This window comes from Salvelinus alpinus, chromosome 6 (assembly GCF_045679555.1).
Source record: "Salvelinus alpinus chromosome 6, SLU_Salpinus.1, whole genome shotgun sequence".
NCBI lineage: Eukaryota > Metazoa > Chordata > Actinopteri > Salmoniformes > Salmonidae > Salvelinus > Salvelinus alpinus.
The window spans coordinates 4597124-4617013 of record NC_092091.1 but is presented as its reverse complement, the minus strand read 5'-3'; the positions used below and the strand labels follow the sequence as shown (position 1 = coordinate 4617013).

Here is a 19890-nt window from a genome sequence, read left to right as displayed (position 1 = left end):
CTACACAACTGCTTACGTCTTCACCTTGATATGCAACTTCATTGACAATAAACTTCTAAATAAAATGTTATGTAAATTGGTACAGGTACTAGGTAGCCTAGTGGTTAGAGCGTCCCTGAGCGGACAAGGTAAAAATCTGTCGTTCTGCCGCCTGAACAAGGCAGTTAACCGACTGTTCCCCGGTAGGCCGTCATTGTAAATAAGAATTTGTTCTTAACTGACTTGCCTATTTAAATAAAGGTTTACAAATAAGAAAAAAGCTCATGTAAACAGGAATTTATAAAGCATTTGAATGAACAAATACTTTTTTTTTGGGCATAGTCTCCCAGTACCATGCACTATTTACAATCAAAGTGCATTATAATATTTTTAAATAGTTAATGAGAGAAGAAATGTGTTGAACGCTTTCGAAACATTACGTCTAAGAATAGAAAATGTTTTTGTTTTTGTTTTTTTCTATGTTTGTATGTTATCAAAGTGTTATTTTATTGACTCCAGCCCAACAGCCAGGAGCATTACTGTTTCACTGTGAGTGGATTCTGTCTGGCTTCACTGAACATCAGACTGAACGAGAGCGTTAGGACGTTCATATCACACACGCTGGGTTCAAACACTATTCGAAATATTTCAAATATTTTTGAGTTGTTTGCTCTGGCCTCACTGGAGTGCCAGATGGGCGGGGGGGTTTGACAGTGTTGAGACTATTCTATTGGTCTATTAACTCAGGCAAGCTCAATCTAGCCCAGATAAAGTATTTGAAATGATTTCGAATAGTATTTGAACCCAGGTTTGATGTTTGTATTTCTGTCATGTACAAGTCATCATCATATTCCAGTATTGTGTGTGTGTGTGTGTGTGTGTGTGTGTGTGTGTGTGTGTGTGTGTGTGTGTGTGTGTGTGTGTGTGTGTGTGTGTGTGTGTGTGTGTGTGTACTGTAAGATCCAGGGTCAACAACACGTTGCCACAGTGATTCCGCTTCGCTACACACCATAAAGCACACAATGGCGCTGCAAAAAAAAGATGTAAGGACGGAAACGACGGTTGCCGTTAGTTCTCAACGGACGAGCGACCTCACCCCAAGACTTTCCTCATAGATGACCTTCACAGAGGGACAGCGGGGGTAGATGAGGGGAGAAAGGGAAAGGGAGGAATTTTATTTAGCAATACTTTATTCGGATTTAAACTGCGAGCTACACTGTGTGAGAGGATCGAAGCCTTGCTTGGTGTGTGTCCACATAAAGCGGAGATATCTGGCCATAAATAAAACAGCTACTACTTCAGCTCAGAGTCATATAAACTCAGCAAAAAAACAAAACGTCCCTTTTTCAGGACCCCGTCTTTCAAAGATAATTCGTAAAAATCCAAATAACTTCACAGATCTTCATTGTAAAGGTTTAAACACTGTTTCCCATGCTTGTTCAATGAACCATAAACAATTAATGAACATGCACCTGTGGAACGGTCGTTAAGACACTAACAGCTTACAGACGGTAGGCAATTAAGGTCACAGTTATAAAAACTTAGGACACTAAAGAGGCCTTTCTACTGACTCTGAAAAACACCAAAAGAAAGATGCCCAGGGTCCCTGCTCATCGGCATGAACGTGCCTTAGGCATGTTGCAAGGAGGCATGAGGACTGCAGATGTGGCCAGGGCAATAAATTACAATGTCCGTACTGTGAGACGCCTAAGACAGCGCTACAGGGAGACAGGACGGACAGCTGATCATCCTCGCAGTGGCAGACCACATGTAACAACCCCTGCACAGGATCGTACATCCGAACATCACACCTGCGGGACAGGTACAGGATGGCAACAACAACTGCCCGAGTTACACCAGGAACGCACAATCCCTCCATCAGTGCTCAGACTGTCCGCAATAGGCTGAGAGAGGCTGGACTGAGGGCTTGTAGGCCTGTTGTAAGGCAGGTCCTCACCAGACATCACCGGCAACACCGTCGCCTATGGGCACAATCCCACCGTCGCTGGACCAGACAGGACTGGCAAAAAGTGCTCTTCACTGACGAGTCGCGGTTCTGTCTCACCAGAGGTGATGGTCGGATTCGCGCTCATCTGCGAAGGAATGAGCGTTACACCGAGACCTGTACTCTGGAGCGGGATTGATTTGGAGGTGGAGGGTCCGTCATGATCTGGGGCGGTGTGTCACAGCATCATCGGACTGAGCTTGTTGTCATTGCTGGCAATCTCAACGCTGTGCGTTACAGGGAAGACAGCGAAGAGCCCGGATCTCAATCCCATTGAGCGCGTCGGGGACCTGTTGGATCGGAGGGTGAGGGCTAGGGCCATCCCCCCCAGAAATGTCCGGGAACTTGCAGGTGCCTTGGTGGAAGAGTGGGGTAACATCTCACAGCAAGAACTGGCAAATCTGGTGCATTTCATGAGGAGGAGATGCACTGCAGTACTTAATGCAGCTGGTGGCCACACCAGATACTGACTGTTACTTTTGACTAGGACCCCCCCTTTGTTCAGGGACACATTATTCAATTTCTGTTAGTCACATGTCTGTGGAAGTTGTTCAGTTTATGTCTCAGTTGTTGAATCTTGTTATGTTCATACAAATATTTACACATGTTAAGTTTGCTTAAAATAAACGCAGTTGACAGTGAGAGGACGTTTCTTTTTTTCTTTTTATTTATTTTTCTCTTTTTATTTACATCTTTATTTTTCTCTTTTTATTTACTTTTTATTTACATCTATATGCTTTTTTCCCCCATGCTCTTTGACTGATGTTCCATTCGTCCATTAGGCTTCATGTCCTCAGTCTGACACTAGGAACATCTGAGGAACGTTTCATGTCCTCAGTCTGACACTAGGAACATCTGAGGAACGTTTCATGTCCTCAGTTTGACACTAGGAACATCTGAGGAACGTTTCATGTCCTCAGTTTGACACTAGGAACATCTGAGGAACGTTTCATGTCCTCAGTCTGACACTAGGAACATCTGAGTAACGTTTCATGTCCTCAGTCTGACACTAGGAACATATGAGGAACGTTTCATGTCCTCAGTCTGAGTCTAGGAACATCTGAGGAACGTTTCATGTCCTCAGTCTGACACTAGGAACATCTGAGGAACGTTTCATGTCCTCAGTCTGACACTAGGAACATCTGAGTAACGTTTCATGTCCTCAGTCTGAGTCTAGGAACATATGAGGAACGTTTCATGTCCTCAGTCTGACACTAGGAACATCTGAGGAACGTTTCATGTCCTCAGTCTGACACTAGGAACATCTGAGTAACGTTTCATGTCCTCAGTCTGACACTAGGAACATATGAGGAACGTTTCATGTCCTCAGTCTGACACTAGGAACATATGAGGAACGTTTCATGTCCTCAGTCTGACACTAGGAACATCTGAGGAACGTTTCATGTCCTCAGTCTGAGTCTAGGAACATATGAGGAACGTTTCATGTCCTCTGGCCTCTGGTCCAAGGTGAGGGCACTACTTCTCTATAGGCCTCTGGTCCAAGGTGAGGGCACTACTTCTCTATAGGCCTCTGGTCCAAGGTGAGGGCACTACTTCTATATGGGCCTCTGGTCCAAGGTGAGGGCACTACTTCTCTATAGGCCTCTGGTCCAAGGTGAGGGCACTACTTCTCTATAGGCCTCTGGTCCAAGGTGAGGGCACTACTTCTCTATAGGCCTCTGGTCCAAGGTGAGGGCACTACTTCTCTATAGGCCTCTGGTCCAAGGTGAGGGCACTACTTCTCTATAGGCCTCTGGTCCAAGGTGAGGGCACTACTTCTCTATAGGCCTCTGGTCCAAGGTGAGGGCACTACTTCTCTATAGGCCTCTGGTCCAAGGTGAGGGCACTACTTCTCTATAGGCCTCTGGTCCAAGGTGAGGGCACTACTTCTCTAAAGGCCTCTGGTCCAAGGTGAGGGCACTACTTCTCTATAGGCCTCTGGTCCAAGGTGAGGGCACTACTTCTCTATGGGGCTCTGGTCCAAGGTGAGGGCACTACTTCTCTAAAGGCCTCTGGTCCAAGGTGAGGGCACTACTTCTCTATAGGCCTCTGGTCCAAGGTGAGAGCACTACTTCTCTATGGGGCTCTGGTCCAAGGTGAGGGCACTACTTCTCTATAGGCCTCTGGTCCAAGGTGAGGGCACTACTTCTCTATAGGCCTCTGGTCCAAGGTGAGGGCACTACTTCTCTATAGGCCTCTGGTCCAAGGTGAGGGCACTACTTCTCTATGGGCCTCTGGTCCAAGGTGAGGGCACTACTTCTCTCTGGTCCAAGGTGAGGGCACTACTTCTCTATAGGCCTCTGGTCCAAGGTGAGGGCACTACTTCTCTCTGGTCCAAGGTGAGGGCACTACTTCTCTATAGGCCTCTGGTCCAAGGTGAGAGCACTACTTCTCTCTGGTCCAAGGTGAGGGCACTACTTCTCTCTGGTCCAAGGTGAGGGCACTACTTCTCTCTGGTCCAAGGTTAGGGCACTACTTCTCTCTGGTCCAAGGTGAGGGCACTACTTCTCTCTGGTCCAAGGTGAGGGCACTACTTCTCTCTGGTCCAAGGTGAGGGCACTACTTCTCTCTGGTCCAAGGTGAGGGCACTACTTCTCTCTGGTCCAAGGTGAGGGCACTACTTCTCTCTGGTCCAAGGTGAGGGCACTACTTCTCTCTGGTCCAAGATGAGGGCACTACTTCTCTATGGGCCTCTGGTCCAAGGTGAGGGCCCTGGCGGAGTGGAGCCAGGAATATAACCTCTTCTTCAACGTCAACAAAATGAAGGAGATGATCGTAGACTTCAGGAAACAGCAGAGGGAGCACGTCCCTTTCCACATCAACGGGACAGCAGTGGAGAAGTTGAAAAGCTTCAAGTTCCTCGACGTACACATCACAATCTGAAATGGTCCAACAACAGCAACAGCCCCACCTCTTCAACCTCAGGAGGCCAAAGAAATTTGGCTTGGCCCGTTAGTACCTCACAAACTTTTACACATGCGAAATTGAGAGCATCCTGTCGGGCTGTATCACCGCCTGGTACGGCAACTGCACCGCCCTCAACCGTAAGTCTCTCCAGAGGGTGATGAGGTCTGCCCAACGCATCACCGGGGGCAAACTACCTGCCCTCCAGGACTCCTACACCACCCGATGTCACAGGAAGGCAAAAAAGATCATCAAGGACAACAACCACCCGAGCCACTGCCTGTTCACCCCGCTATCATCCAGAAGGCGAGGTCAGTACAGGTGCATCAAAGCTGGGACCGAAAAACAGCTTCTATCTCAAGGCCATCAGACTGTTAAACAGCCATCACTAGCCAGCTACCACCCGGTTACTCAACCCAGCACCTTAGAGGCTGCTGCCCTCTATACATAGACATGGAATCACTGCTCACTTAATAATGTTAACACACTGCTTTACTCATCTCACATGTATATACTGTATGATGTAGGTTGTGTGTAGCGGTTAGAGGTTAGCGGTCATGATATGAAGGTTTGGCTTGGAAAGGTCTTTTCACCTGGTCACAGACAGCTGATGTGTTTGTGCACTGAAGTCCACAAGTGAAGGGAAAAGGTGAGAGGCGGAGAGCGCTTAGATAGTAGCGAGAAGGAATGATATATTCAAGAAGGAAAGTGATCATGCTGTTTGTATGCGGCTGCTATGAAAGTGAAGGGTGTATTCATTCTGTCCATTCTGTTGAAAAACAGAACGAAACCGGGATAAACATACCTGAATTTGTCCAATAGAAACTCTCATTTGCAACTGTTGGGACTAATGATTACACCCTAGATCAGCTAGATGCAGGCCAGAGGGTGCAAGGAGGTATTGAATGTGTCACTGTCTGTCACCTTGATTACTCAAAATCCTCTCGACCTGTTGCACCTACTAGGTTGAAGCAACCTCATGATGGGTACAGGGAACATTCTAGTATCATGTAGTATCCTAAACCTATCGCTGTTACATTGACCTGGGTGAATATGAATGACAGTCATCCAATATGCTGTAATAGAAATAAGGCTGTGTTCATTAATAAAAAAAAATACTCATCCTCCCTCATCTTAAAATGGCCACTACTGGTGTGATTGAATATATTCTGCCACTGTGTGACTACTGTCTTCTTGTTGTCTCTGCCTCAAACAAAAGGTGGCGTATGAACTAATAGGTTATAGAGAAAAGAATGCAATTATCCCTACACAGGTGGTCACAGGGCTTTTTGGCGCGGCTTCCCCATTGACTTTAACCACGCGCTGATACCGTGATTGTGACCCGTGTCCTTGAATCGTAATTTAGCTCTGTTTGCAGACAAACACAACAGAAAGAGAAAAGACTCCATCTGTTGACGCTATTAAACACCATCTCTGTTCTCTTGTGCCTAATGATCCATGCATGCAGTCTAGGCTGTGTGTGTGTGTGTGTGTCTGTTTGTGTATAAAGCTCTACAGATCTGCACGTCTTTAACGCACACATCTTCATAACCCATCTTCCTGTTAAATGGTGTTGGTTTGCCCTGGAGGCTAAATTATGTTTGGCTACACTAGCAGGGTTATAAAGAAGACTGGACCTCAAAATGTTTCTCTCTGAATGACCCTATAACTCTCTGTTATCTCCCCTCTTCTACCCCTCAATCTAGAGAGAGAGAGAGAGAGAGAGAGAGAGAGAGAGAGAGAGAGAGAGAGAGAGAGAGAGAGAGAGACTCCCCTCTTCTACCCCTCCAGGCCTATCCTGCTGCTACAATCGCCTGAAGCCTGGTCACACCCAGTCTAGGGACATTCGCAGCCTCTCTCTCTCTCTCTCTCTCTCTCTCTCTCTCTCTCTCTCTCTCTCTCTCTCTCTCTCTCTCTCTCTCTCTCTCTCTCTCTCTTTGTCTCTCTCTCTCTCTCTCTCTCTCTCTCTCTCTCTCTCTCTCTCTCTCTCTCTCTCTCTCTCTCTCTCTCTCTCTCTCTCTCTCTCTCTCTCTCTCTCTCTCTCTCTCTCTCTCTCTCTCTCTCTCTCTCACTCTCTCTCTCTCTCTCTCTCTCTACATATTGATAATTTGATAACAATATTTAACAGATAATTTCAAAAGGTTATTCGCCACATTGTCTTATATTTATATTGTATTCATTTATTTTAATACCAGGCCCCCGTCCCCGCAGGAGGCCTTTTGCCTTTTGGTAATAATAATAATAATAATATACACTGAACAGAAATATAACAACAAATTCTAAGATTTTACTGAGTTACAGTTCATTTAAGGAACTAATTTGATTTTAATTAATTAATTATTCCCTAATCTATGGATTTCACATGACTGGGAATACAGATATGCATCTGTTGGTCACAGATACCTTTAAAAAAGGTAGTGGTGTGGATCAGAAAACCAGTCAGTATCTGGTGTGACCACCATTTTCCTCATGCAGCGTGACACATCTCCTTCACATAGAGTTGATCAGGCTGTTGATTGTGGCCTGTGGAATGTTTTCCCACTGCTCTTCAATGGCTGTGTAAATATATTAATATATATTGATACACAGTGCCAGTCAAAAGTTTGGACACACCTACTCATTCCAGTTTCTTAAAAAAAAAAAACTATTTTCATCAAAACTATGAAATAACACATATGGAATCATGTAGTAACCAAAAACGTGTTCAACAAATCAAAATATATTTTATATTTGAGATTCTTCAAAGTAGCCACTCTTTGCCTTGATGACAGCTTTGCACACTCTTGGCATTCTCTCAACCAGCTTCATGAGGAAGTCACCTGGAATGCATTTCAATTAACAGGTGTGCCTTGTTAAAAGTTAATTTGTGGAATTTCTTGCCTTCTTAATGCGTTTGAGCCAATCAGTTGTGTTGTGACAAGGTAGGGGTGGTATACAGAAGATAGTCCTATTTGGTAAAATACCAAGTCTATATTATGGTAAGAACAGCTCAAATAAGCAAAGAGAAACGTCAGTCCATCATTACTTTAAGACAGGAAGGTCAGTCAATCCGGAACATTTCCAGAACTTTGAAAGTTTCTTCAAGTGCAGTCACAAAAACTATCAAGCGCTGTGATGAAACTGGCTCTCATGAGGACCGCCACAGGAAAGGAAGACCAAGAGTTACCTCTGCTGCAGAGGATAAGTTAATTAGAGTTACCAACCTCAGATATTGTAGGCCAAATAAATGCTTCACAGAGTTCAAGTAACAGACCCATCTCAACATCAACTGTACAGAGGAAACTGTGTGAATCAGGTCTTCATGGTCGAATTACTGCACAGAAACAACTACTAAAGGACACCAATAAGAAGAGACTTGCTTGGGCCAAGAAACACGAGTAATGGCCATTTTGTTATTTAACTTTATTTAACTAGGCAAGTCAGTTAAAAACAAAATCTTATTTTCAATAACGGCCTAGGAACAGTGGGTTAAACTGCCTTGTTCAGGGGCAAAACGACAGATTTTTACCTTGTCAGCTCGGGGATTCATCCAGCAACCTTTCGGTTACTAGTCCAACGAGCCACTAGGCTACTCTGCCGCCCCATTAGACCGGTGGAAATCTGTCCTTTGGTCTGATGATCCCAAATTTGAGATTTTTGGTTACAACCGCCGTGGCTTTGTGAGATGCAGAGTAGGTGAATGGATGATCTCTGCAAGTGTGGTTCCCACCGTGAAGCATGGAGGAGGAGGTGTGATGGTGTTGGGGTGCTTTTGTTGGTGACACTGTCTGTGATCACCCGACCTCAACCCAATTGAGATGGTTTGGGATGAGTTGGACCGCAGAGTGAAAGAAAAGCAGCCAACAAGTGCTAAGCATAGGTGGGAACTCCTTCAAGATGGTTGGAAAAGCATTCCAGGTGACTACCTCATGAAGCTGGTTGAGAGAATGCCAAGAGTGAAGAATCTAAAATCTAAAATATATTTGGATTTGTTGAACACTTTTTTGGTTACTACATGATTCCATTGTGTTATTTCATAGTGTTGATGTCACTATTATTCTACAATGTAGAAAACAGAAAGAATCAAGAAAAAACCCTTGAATGAGTAGATGTGTCCAAACTTTTGACTGGTATTGTGTGTCAATTAGACATTTCTGTATTTCTAAAAACATGTTTTCTCTTTTTTTCATTATGGGGTATTGTGTGTAGATGGGTGAGACAGAAAAAAATATATTTAATCAGTTTTGAATTCAGGCTGTAACAAAACAAAATGTGGAATAAGTCACAGGTCACACTTAAAAGAGCACAGATGACCAGTATTTTCTGTGTTTCCTGTAGAAGACTATGCACACCCTCACACACACATGAACCGAACAGACTTTTGTGTCGTGACATGAGAGCGGGACAGGAGAGCGCCAGAGCAACAGTCTCTAAGAGCAACAGTCTCTAAGGTAAACTCTAACCTGTCACTGTCTAACACGGTGAGTGAGTGACTTCATTCAACCAGCCAGCTTGCTCTTCTCCTCACTCTGCTTTATTAAACTAAGTCATGGATAAAGGTACATTGTGTCATTGACAAAATGCTGTTTGTGGTTCTAGGGAGGAGGCTGAGGATACTGAACTGCAGAGATCTACACTAAGACTATTAGTTAAGATAAGACTTTCCACTAAGACTACTAGTTAAGAAAATACTTTCCACTAAGACTATGAGTTAAGATAAGACTTTCCACAAAGACTATTAGTTAAGACTTTCCACTGATACTATTAGTTAAGATAAGACTTTCCACTAAGACTATTAGTTAAGACAATACTTTCCACTAATACTATTAGTTAAGATAATACTTTCCACTAAAACTATTAGTTAAGACTTTCCACTAAGACTATTAGTTAAGATAAGACTTTCCACTAAAACTATTAGTTAAGACTTTCCACTAAGACTATTAGTTAAGATAAGACTTTCCACTAAAACTATTAGTTAAGACTTTCCACTGAGACTATTAGTTAAGATAAGACTTTCCACTAAGACTATTAGTTAAGACAATACTTTCCACTGAGACTATTAGTTAAGATAAGACTTTCCACTAAAACTATTAGTTAAGACTTTCCACTAAGACTATTAGTTAAGATAAGACTTTCCACTAAAACTATTAGTTAAGACTTTCCACTAAGACTATTAGTTACGATAAGACCTTCCACTAAGACTATTAGTTAAGATGATACTTTCCACTAAGACTATTAGTTAAGATAAGACTTTCCACTGAGACTATTAGTTAAGATAAGACTTTCCACTAAGACTATTAGTTAAGATAAGACTTTCCACTAAGACTATTAGTTAAGATAAGACTTTCCACTAAGACGATTAGATAAGACTTTCCATTAAGACTATTAGTTAAGATAAGACTTTCCACTAAGACTATTAGTTAAGATAAGACTTTCCACTAAGACTATTAGTTAAGATAAGACTTTCCACTGAGACTATTATATAAGATAAGACTTTCCACTAAGACTATTAGTTAAGATAAGATTCCACTAAAACTATTAGTTAAGACTTTCCACTGAGACTATTAATTAAGATAAGACTTTCCACTAAAACTATTAGTTAAGACTTTCCACTAAGACTATTAGTTACGATAAGACCTTCCACTAAGACTATTAGTTAAGATGATACTTTCCACTAAGACTATTAGTTAAGATAAGACTTTCCACTAAGACTATTAGTTAAGATAAGACTTTCCACTAAGACTATTAGTTAAGATAAGACTTTCCACTAAAACTATTAGTTAAGACTTTCCACTAAGACTATTAGTTAAGATAAGACTTTCCACTAAAACTATTAGTTAAGACTTTCCACTGAGACTATTAGTTAAGATAAGACTTTCCACTAAGACTATTAGTTAAGACAATACTTTCCACTGAGACTATTAGTTAAGATAAGACTTTCCACTAAAACTATTAGTTAAGACTTTCCACTAAGACTATTAGTTAAGATAAGACTTTCCACTAAAACTATTAGTTAAGACTTTCCACTAAGACTATTAGTTACGATAAGACCTTCCACTAAGACTATTAGTTAAGATGATACTTTCCACTAAGACTATTAGTTAAGATAAGACTTTCCACTGAGACTATTAGTTAAGATAAGACTTTCCACTAAGACTATTAGTTAAGATAAGACTTTCCACTAAGACTATTAGTTAAGATAAGACTTTCCACTAAGACGATTAGATAAGACTTTCCATTAAGACTATTAGTTAAGATAAGACTTTCCACTAAGACTATTAGTTAAGATAAGACTTTCCACTAAGACTATTAGTTAAGATAAGACTTTCCACTGAGACTATTATATAAGATAAGACTTTCCACTAAGACTATTAGTTAAGATAAGATTCCACTAAAACTATTAGTTAAGACTTTCCACTGAGACTATTAGTTAAGATAAGACTTTCCACTAAAACTATTAGTTAAGACTTTCCACTAAGACTATTAGTTACGATAAGACCTTCCACTAAGACTATTAGTTAAGATGATACTTTCCACTAAGACTATTAGTTAAGATAAGACTTTCCACTAAGACTATTAGTTAAGATAAGACTTTCCACTAAGACTATTAGTTAAGATAAGACTTTCCACTAAGACTATTAGTTAAGATAAGACTTTCCACTCAGACGATTAGATAAGACTTTCCACTAAGACTATTAGTTAAGATAAGACTTTCCACTAAAACTATTAGTTAAGACTTTCCACTAAGACTATTAGTTAAGATAAGACTTTACACTAAAACTATTAGTTAAGACTTTCCACTGAGACTATTAGTTAAGATAAGACTTTCCACTAAGACTATTAGTTAAGACAATACTTTCCACTGAGACTATTAGTTAAGATAAGACTTTCCACTAAAACTATTAGTTAAGATAAGACTTTCCACTAAAACTATTAGTTAAGACTTTCCACTAAGACTATTAGTTAAGATAAGACTTTCCACTAAAACTATTAGTTAAGACTTTCCACTGAGACTATTAGTTAAGATAAGACTTTCCACTAAAGCTATTAGTTAAGACTTTCCACTAAGACTATTAGTTAAGATAAGACTTTCCACTAAAACTATTAGTTAAGACTTTCCACTGAGACTATTAGTTAAGATAAGACTTTCCACTAAGACTATTAGTTAAGACAATACTTTCCACTGAGACTATTAGTTAAGATAAGACTTTCCACTAAAACTATTAGTTAAGACTTTCCACTAAGACTATTAGTTAAGATAAGACTTTCCACTAAAACTATTAGTTAAGACTTTCCACTAAGACTATTAGTTACGATAAGACCTTCCACTAAGACTATTAGTTAAGATGATACTTTCCACTAAGACTATTAGTTAAGATAAGACTTTCCACTGAGACTATTAGTTAAGATAAGACTTTCCACTAAGACTATTAGTTAAGATAAGACTTTCCACTAAGACTATTAGTTAAGATAAGACTTTCCACTAAGACGATTAGATAAGACTTTCCATTAAGACTATTAGTTAAGATAAGACTTTCCACTAAGACTATTAGTTAAGATAAGACTTTCCACTAAGACTATTAGTTAAGATAAGACTTTCCACTGAGACTATTATATAAGATAAGACTTTCCACTAAGACTATTAGTTAAGATAAGACTTTCCACTAAAACTATTAGTTAAGACTTTCCACTGAGACTATTAGTTAAGATAAGACTTTCCACTAAAACTATTAGTTAAGACTTTCCACTAAGACTATTAGTTACGATAAGACCTTCCACTAATACTATTAGTTAAGATAAGACTTTCCACTAAGACTATTAGTTAAGATAAGACTTTCCACTAAGACGATTAGATAAGACTTTCCATTAAGACTATTAGTTAAGATAAGACTTTCCACTAAGACTATTAGTTAAGATAAGACTTTCCACTAAGACGATTAGATAAGACTTTCCACTGAGACTATTAGTTAAGATGATACTTTCCACTAACACTATTAGTTAAAATAAGACTTTCCACTAAGACTATTAGTTAATATAAGACTTTCCACTGAGACTATTAGTTAAGATAAGACTTTCCACTAACACTATTAGTTAAAATAAGACTTTCCACTAAGACTATTAGTTAATATAAGACTTTCCACTAACACTATTAGTTAAGATAAGACTTTCCACTAAGAATATTAGTTAAGATAAGACTTTCCACTGAAACTATTAGTTAAGACTATCCACTAAGACTAGTAGTTAAGACTTTCCACTAAGACTATTAGTTAAGATAATACTTTCCACTGAGACTATTAGTTAACATACGACTTTCCACTAAGACTATTAGTTAAGATAAGACTTTCCACTAAGACTATTAGTTAAGACTTTCCACTAAGACTATTAGTTAAGATAATACTTTCCACTAAGACTATTAGTTAAGATACGACTTTCCACTAAGACTATTAGTTAAGACTTTCCACTAAGACTACTAGTTAAGATAAGACTTTCCACTAAGACTATTAGTTAAGATAAGACTTTCCACTAAGACTATTAGTTAAGATAAGACTTTCCACCAATACTACTAGTTAAGATAAGCTTTCCACTGATACTATTAGTTAAGATAAGACTTTCCACTAAGACTACTAGTTAAGCTAAGACTTTCCACTAAGAATATTAGTTAAGATAAGACTTTCCACTAAGACTATTAGTTAAGACAATACTTTCCACTGAGACTATTAGTTAAGATAAGACTTTCCACTAAAACTATTAGTTAAGACTTTCCACTAAGACTATTAGTTAAGATAAGACTTTCCACTAAAACTATTAGTTAAGACTTTCCACTAAGACTATTAGTTACGATAAGACCTTCCACTAAGACTATTAGTTAAGATGATACTTTCCACTAAGACTATTAGTTAAGATAAGACTTTCCACTGAGACTATTAGTTAAGATAAGACTTTCCACTAAGACTATTAGTTAAGATAAGACTTTCCACTAAGACTATTAGTTAAGATAAGACTTTCCACTAAGACGATTAGATAAGACTTTTCATTAAGACTATTAGTTAAGATAAGACTTTCCACTAAGACTATTAGTTAAGATAAGACTTTCCACTAAGACTATTAGTTAAGATAAGACTTTCCACTGAGACTATTATATAAGATAAGACTTTCCACTAAGACTATTAGTTAAGATAAGACTTTCCACTAAAACTATTAGTTAAGACTTTCCACTGAGACTATTAGTTAAGATAAGACTTTCCACTAAAACTATTAGTTAAGACTTTCCACTAAGACTATTAGTTACGATAAGACCTTCCACTAAGACTATTAGTTAAGATGATACTTTCCACTAAGACTATTAGTTAAGATAAGACTTTCCACTAAGACTATTAGTTAAGATAAGACTTTCCACTAAGACTATTAGTTAAGATAAGACTTTCCACTAAGACTATTAGTTAAGATAAGACTTTCCACTCAGACGATTAGATAAGACTTTCCACTAAGACTATTAGTTAAGATAAGACTTTCCACTAAGACTATTAGTTAAGATAAGACTTTCCACTAAGACTATTAGTTAAGATAAGACTTTCCACTAAGACGATTAGATAAGACTTTCCATTAAGACTATTAGTTAAGATAAGACTTTCCACTAAGACTATTAGTTAAGATAAGACTTTCCACTAAGACTATTAGTTAAGATAAGACTTTCCACTAAGACGATTAGATAAGACTTTCCACTAAGACTACTAGTTAAGATAAGACTTTCCACTAAGACTATTAGTTAAGATAAGACTTTCCACTGATACTATTAGTTAAGACTTTCCACTGATACTATTAGTTAAGATAAGACTTACCACTGAGACTACTAGTTAAAATAAGACTTTCCACTAAGACTATTAGTTAATATAAGACTTTCCACTAACACTATTAGTTAAGATAAGACTTTCCACTAAGAATATTAGTTAAGATAAGACTTTCCACTGAAACTATTAGTTAAGACTATCCACTAAGACTAGTAGTTAAGACTTTCCACTAAGACTATTAGTTAAGATAATACTTTCCACTGAGACTATTAGTTAACATACGACTTTCCACTAAGACTATTAGTTAAGATAATACTTTCCACTAAGACTATTAGTTAAGATACGACTTTCCACTAAGACTATTAGTTAAGACTTTCCACTAAGACTACTAGTTAAGATAAGACTTTCCACTAAGACTATTAGTTAAGATAAGACTTTCCACTAAGACTATTAGTTAAGATAAGACTTTCCACCAATACTACTAGTTAAGATAAGCTTTCCACTGATACTATTAGTTAAGACTTTCCACTAAGAATATTAGTTAAGATAAGACTTTCCACTAAGACTACTAGTTAAGATAAGACTTTCCAATAAGAATATTAGTTAAGATAAGACTTTCCACTGAAACTATTAGTTAAGACTTTCCACTAAGACTACTAGTTAAGACTTTCCACTAAGACTATTAGTTAAGATAAGACTTTCCACTAAGACTATTAGTTAAGATAAGACTTTCCAATAAGAATATTAGTTAAGATAAGACTTTCCACTGAAACTATTATTTAAGACTTTCCACTAAGACTATTAGTTAAGACTTTCCACTAAGACTATTAGTTAAGATTTTCCACTAAGACTATTAGTTAAGACTTTCCACTAAGACAACTAGTTAAGATAAGACTTTCCACTAAGACTACTAGTTAAGATAGGACTTTCCACTAAGACTATTAGTTAAGATAAGACTTTCCACTGAGAATATTAGTTAAGATAAGACTTTCATTCTCCTTGCTGACTATCAGTTAGGACTTACAGTGACCTATGCAGTGGCTCCATCTCTTTAAGAGCCACTAATAGTCTGTACTTCTATAACGATGACATTGTGACAGTTGACAACCGTCGGGTTGTAGTTATCAAATTCTAGACCGTGAGACCGTGTAATTATCAAATCCTAGACCGTGAGACCGTGTAGTTATCAAATCCTAGACCGTGAGACCGTGTAATTATCAAATCCTAGACCGTGAGACCGTGTAATTATCAAATCCTAGACCGTGTAATTATCAAATCCTAGACCGTGAGCAGTTTAGGCATTTAACCCTTAAATTGCTCCACCCTTTAAGGGTGAAAGGTCATAGTGGGTGATCTACCCTACCCGAGCCCATCCTCCAGCGTTCAGGACTGTGGTTATCATAGTGAGGTGACAGGTGAAAGGTCATAGTGTGTGATCCACCCTACCTGAGCCCAGGCCTTCCTCCAGCATTCAGGACTGTGGTGGCTGTACTCCTGCTGAGCCCAGGTAGAGCAGGTCAGGTGAGACACATCGCAGTATGCTGTGCCCCGCCCACCCATCTCAGAGTCCATCTTGAAGAGCCAGCGCCTCACCTCCATGTGGTCTGTCATCAGCTGGGCCAGGGTTTCATGGAGCTGGGGAGAGAGGAGAGAGAGGGGGGGAGAGAGGAGAGAGAGAGAGAGGGGGAGAGAGGAGAGAGAGAGAGAGGGGGGGAGAGGAGAGAGAGGAGAGATAGAGAGATTAGACCCAACCAAATCATGAGAAAACAAAAAGATAATTACTTGACACATTGGAAATAATCAATAAAAACCAGAGCAAACTAGAATGCTATTTGGCCGTAAACAGACAGTACAGTATGTTTCCCATACCAATACAGTATGTTTCCCATACCAATACAGTATGTTTCCCATACCAATACAGTATGTTTCCCATAACAGTACAGTATGTTTCCCATACCAATACAGTATGTTTCCCAATACAGTATGTTTCCCATAACAGTACAGTATGTTTCCCAATACAGTATGTTTCCCATAACAGTACAGTATGTTTCCCATACCAATACAGTATGTTTCCCATACCAATACAGTATGTTTCCCAGACCAATACAGTATGTTTCCCATACCAATACAGTATGTTTCCCAATACAGTATGTTTCCCATACCAATACAGTATGTTTCCCAATACAGTATGTTTCCCATACTGTAACAGTACAGTATGTGTCCCATACCAATACAGTATGTTTCCCATATCAATACAGTATGTTTCCCAAACCAATACAGTATGTTTCCCATACCAATACAGTATGTTTCCCAAACCAATACAGCATGTTTCCCATACCAATACAGTATGTTTCCCATAACAGTACAGTATGTTTCCCATACCAATACAGTATGTTTCCCATATCAATACAGTATGTTTCCCATACCAATACAGTATGTTTCCCAAACCAATACAGTATGTTTCCCATACCAATACAGTATGTTTCCCATATCAATACAGTATGTTTCCCATCCCAATACAGTATGTTTCCCATCCCAATACAGTATGTTTCCCAAACCAATACAGTATGTTTCCCATACCAATACAGTATGTTTCCCATACCAATACAGTATGTTTCCCATACCAATACAGTATGTTTCCCATACCAATACAGTATGTTTCCCATATCAATACAGTATGTTTCCCAAACCAATACAGTATGTTTCCCATACCAATACAGTATGTTTCCCAAACCAATACAGCATGTTTCCCATACCAATACAGTATGTTTCCCATAACAGTACAGTATGTTTCCCATACCAATACAGTATGTTTCCCATATCAATACAGTATGTTTCCCATACCAATACAGTATGTTTCCCAAACCAATACTGTATGTTTCCCATACCAATACAGTATGTTTCCCATACCAATACAGTATGTTTCCCATATCAATACAGTATGTTTCTCATACCAATACAGTATGTTTCCCAAACCAATACAGCATGTTTCCCATACCAATACAGTATGTTTCCCATAACAGTACAGTATGTTTCCCATACCAATACAGTATGTTTCCCATATCAATACAGTATGTTTCCCATACCAATACAGTATGTTTCCCAAACCAATACTGTATGTTTCCCATACCAATACAGTATGTTTCCCATACCAATACAGTATGTTTCCCATATCAATACAGTATGTTTCCCAATACAGTATGTTTCCCATACCAATACAGTATGTTTCCCAATACAGTATGTTCCCCAAACCAATACAGTATGTTTCCCATACCAATACAGTATGTTTCCCAATACAGTATGTTTCCCATACCAATACAGTATGTTTCCCAATACAGTATGTTTCCCAAACCAATACAGTATGTTTCCCATACCAATACAGTATGTCTCCCAATACAGTATGTTTCCCAAACCAATACAGTATGTTTCCCAATACAGTATGTTTCCCAAACCAATACAGTATGTTTCCCATATCAATACAGTATGTTTCCCAATACAGTATGTTTCCCATACCAATACAGTATGTTTCCCAATACAGTATGTTTCCCAAACCAATACAGTATGTTTCCCATACCAATACAGTATGTTTCCCATACCAATACAGTATGTTTCCCAATACAGTATGTTTCCCATACCAATACAGTATGTTTCCCAATACAGTATGTTTCCCATACCAATACAGTATGTTTCCCATACCAATACAGTATGTTTCCCATACCAATACAGTATGTTTCCCATACCAATACAGTATGTTTCCCATACCAATACAGTATGTTTCCCATACCAATACAGCATGTTTCCCATACCAATACAGTATGTTTCCCATACCAATACAGCATGTTTTCCATACCAATACAGCATGTTTCCCATATCAATACAGTATTTTTCCCATACCAATACAGTATGTTTCCCATACCAATACAGCATGTTTCCCATACCAATACAGTATGTTTCCCATATCAATACAGTATGTTTCCCATACCAATACAGTATGTTTCCCATATCAATACAGTATGTGTCTCATACCAATAAAGCCATTTGAATTGAATTGGTAGAGAGAAGAAGAAGAATAGCTGTTGAATTGATAGAGAGAAGAAGAAGAATAGCTGTTGAATTGGTAGAGAGAAGAAGAAGAATAGCTGTTGAATTGATAGAGAGAAGAAGAAGAATAGCTGTTGAATTGGTAGAGAGAAGAAGAAGAATAGCTGTTGAATTGGTAGAGAGAAGAAGAAGAATAGCTGTTGAATTGGTAGAGAGAAGAAGAATACCTGTTGTAAGGAGTATATGTCCCACTGTCCTGGGGGCACGGTGACCCCCGCGCCAGTAAAGATCCTTCTGCCTCCAGACTTGGTGCTGTAGAGCCGGGCCACAGCAGGCTCTGGTCCCAGGAGGGGAACCCCCAGCTCATCAGCCACCGCCAGGTCATCTAAGTGGGCCACGCCACCCACCATGTAGGCCTGCTGACCCTGGATCAGGTTACGGATCCGTCGCAGGGTTCGAGGGCTGTACTTCAACAACGTGGACAGACACATGTTGTGGGTCTAGATGGAGCCGAGAGGAAGAGAAAATCAATTATTGAGTGTCTATTTGTCTTTGGGGGGGGGGGGGTTCTGACCGGCACCCCTCTGAGTACTGCTTTCTAACCTCTCTAGGCTACCTGCCACCCCAGACAGGTACATGCAGGGATGGAATTGAAGAATTATGGGTACTGGCCCGTCTTTAACCTCTCTAGGCTACCTGCCACCCCAGACAGGTACATGCAGGGATGGAATTGAAAGATTATGGGTACTGGCTAACCTGAGCTAGACTAGTAGGTTGTGATTTCTACTTACAGGCCCTTCCCAACAATGCAAAGAGAGAAAACATTTTTTTCCACCAACTACAGTATTTAACAGTCTTATAGCTTGGGGTTAACAGCTGTCCAGGGTCCTTTTGGTTCCATACTTGGTGCACCGGTACTGCTTGCCATGTGGTAACAGAGAGAACAGTCTATGACTTGGGTGGCTGAAGACTCTGACCATTTCTAACGCCTTCCTCTGACACCGCCTGGTATAGAGGTCCTGGATGGCAGGGAGTCGGCCCCAGTGATGTACTGGGCTGTACGCACTACCCTCTGTAGCGCCTTGCTGTCGGATGCCAAGCAGTTGACATACCAAGCTGTGATGCAGCCAGTCAAGATGCTCTCCCTGTTCCCCCACGACTGCGTGTCTGCGCATGACTCCAGCATCATCATTA

At 39.6% G+C, this 19890-nt stretch overlaps 1 protein-coding gene across 1 annotated transcript in view; it reads right to left on the bottom strand.

The window, feature by feature from the left end:
• The window catches only part of iqch (IQ motif containing H), a 189517-nt gene that overhangs the window by 60733 nt on the left and 108894 nt on the right, over positions 1-19890 (bottom strand). Inside the window, exons 14-15 of the mRNA XM_071405165.1 lie at positions 18924-19196; positions 16102-16290 (exon numbers count right to left, since the gene is read on the bottom strand). Coding sequence (XP_071261266.1) covers positions 16102-16290; positions 18924-19196 — 462 coding nt within the window. The remainder of the gene's footprint in view (positions 1-16101; positions 16291-18923; positions 19197-19890) is intronic.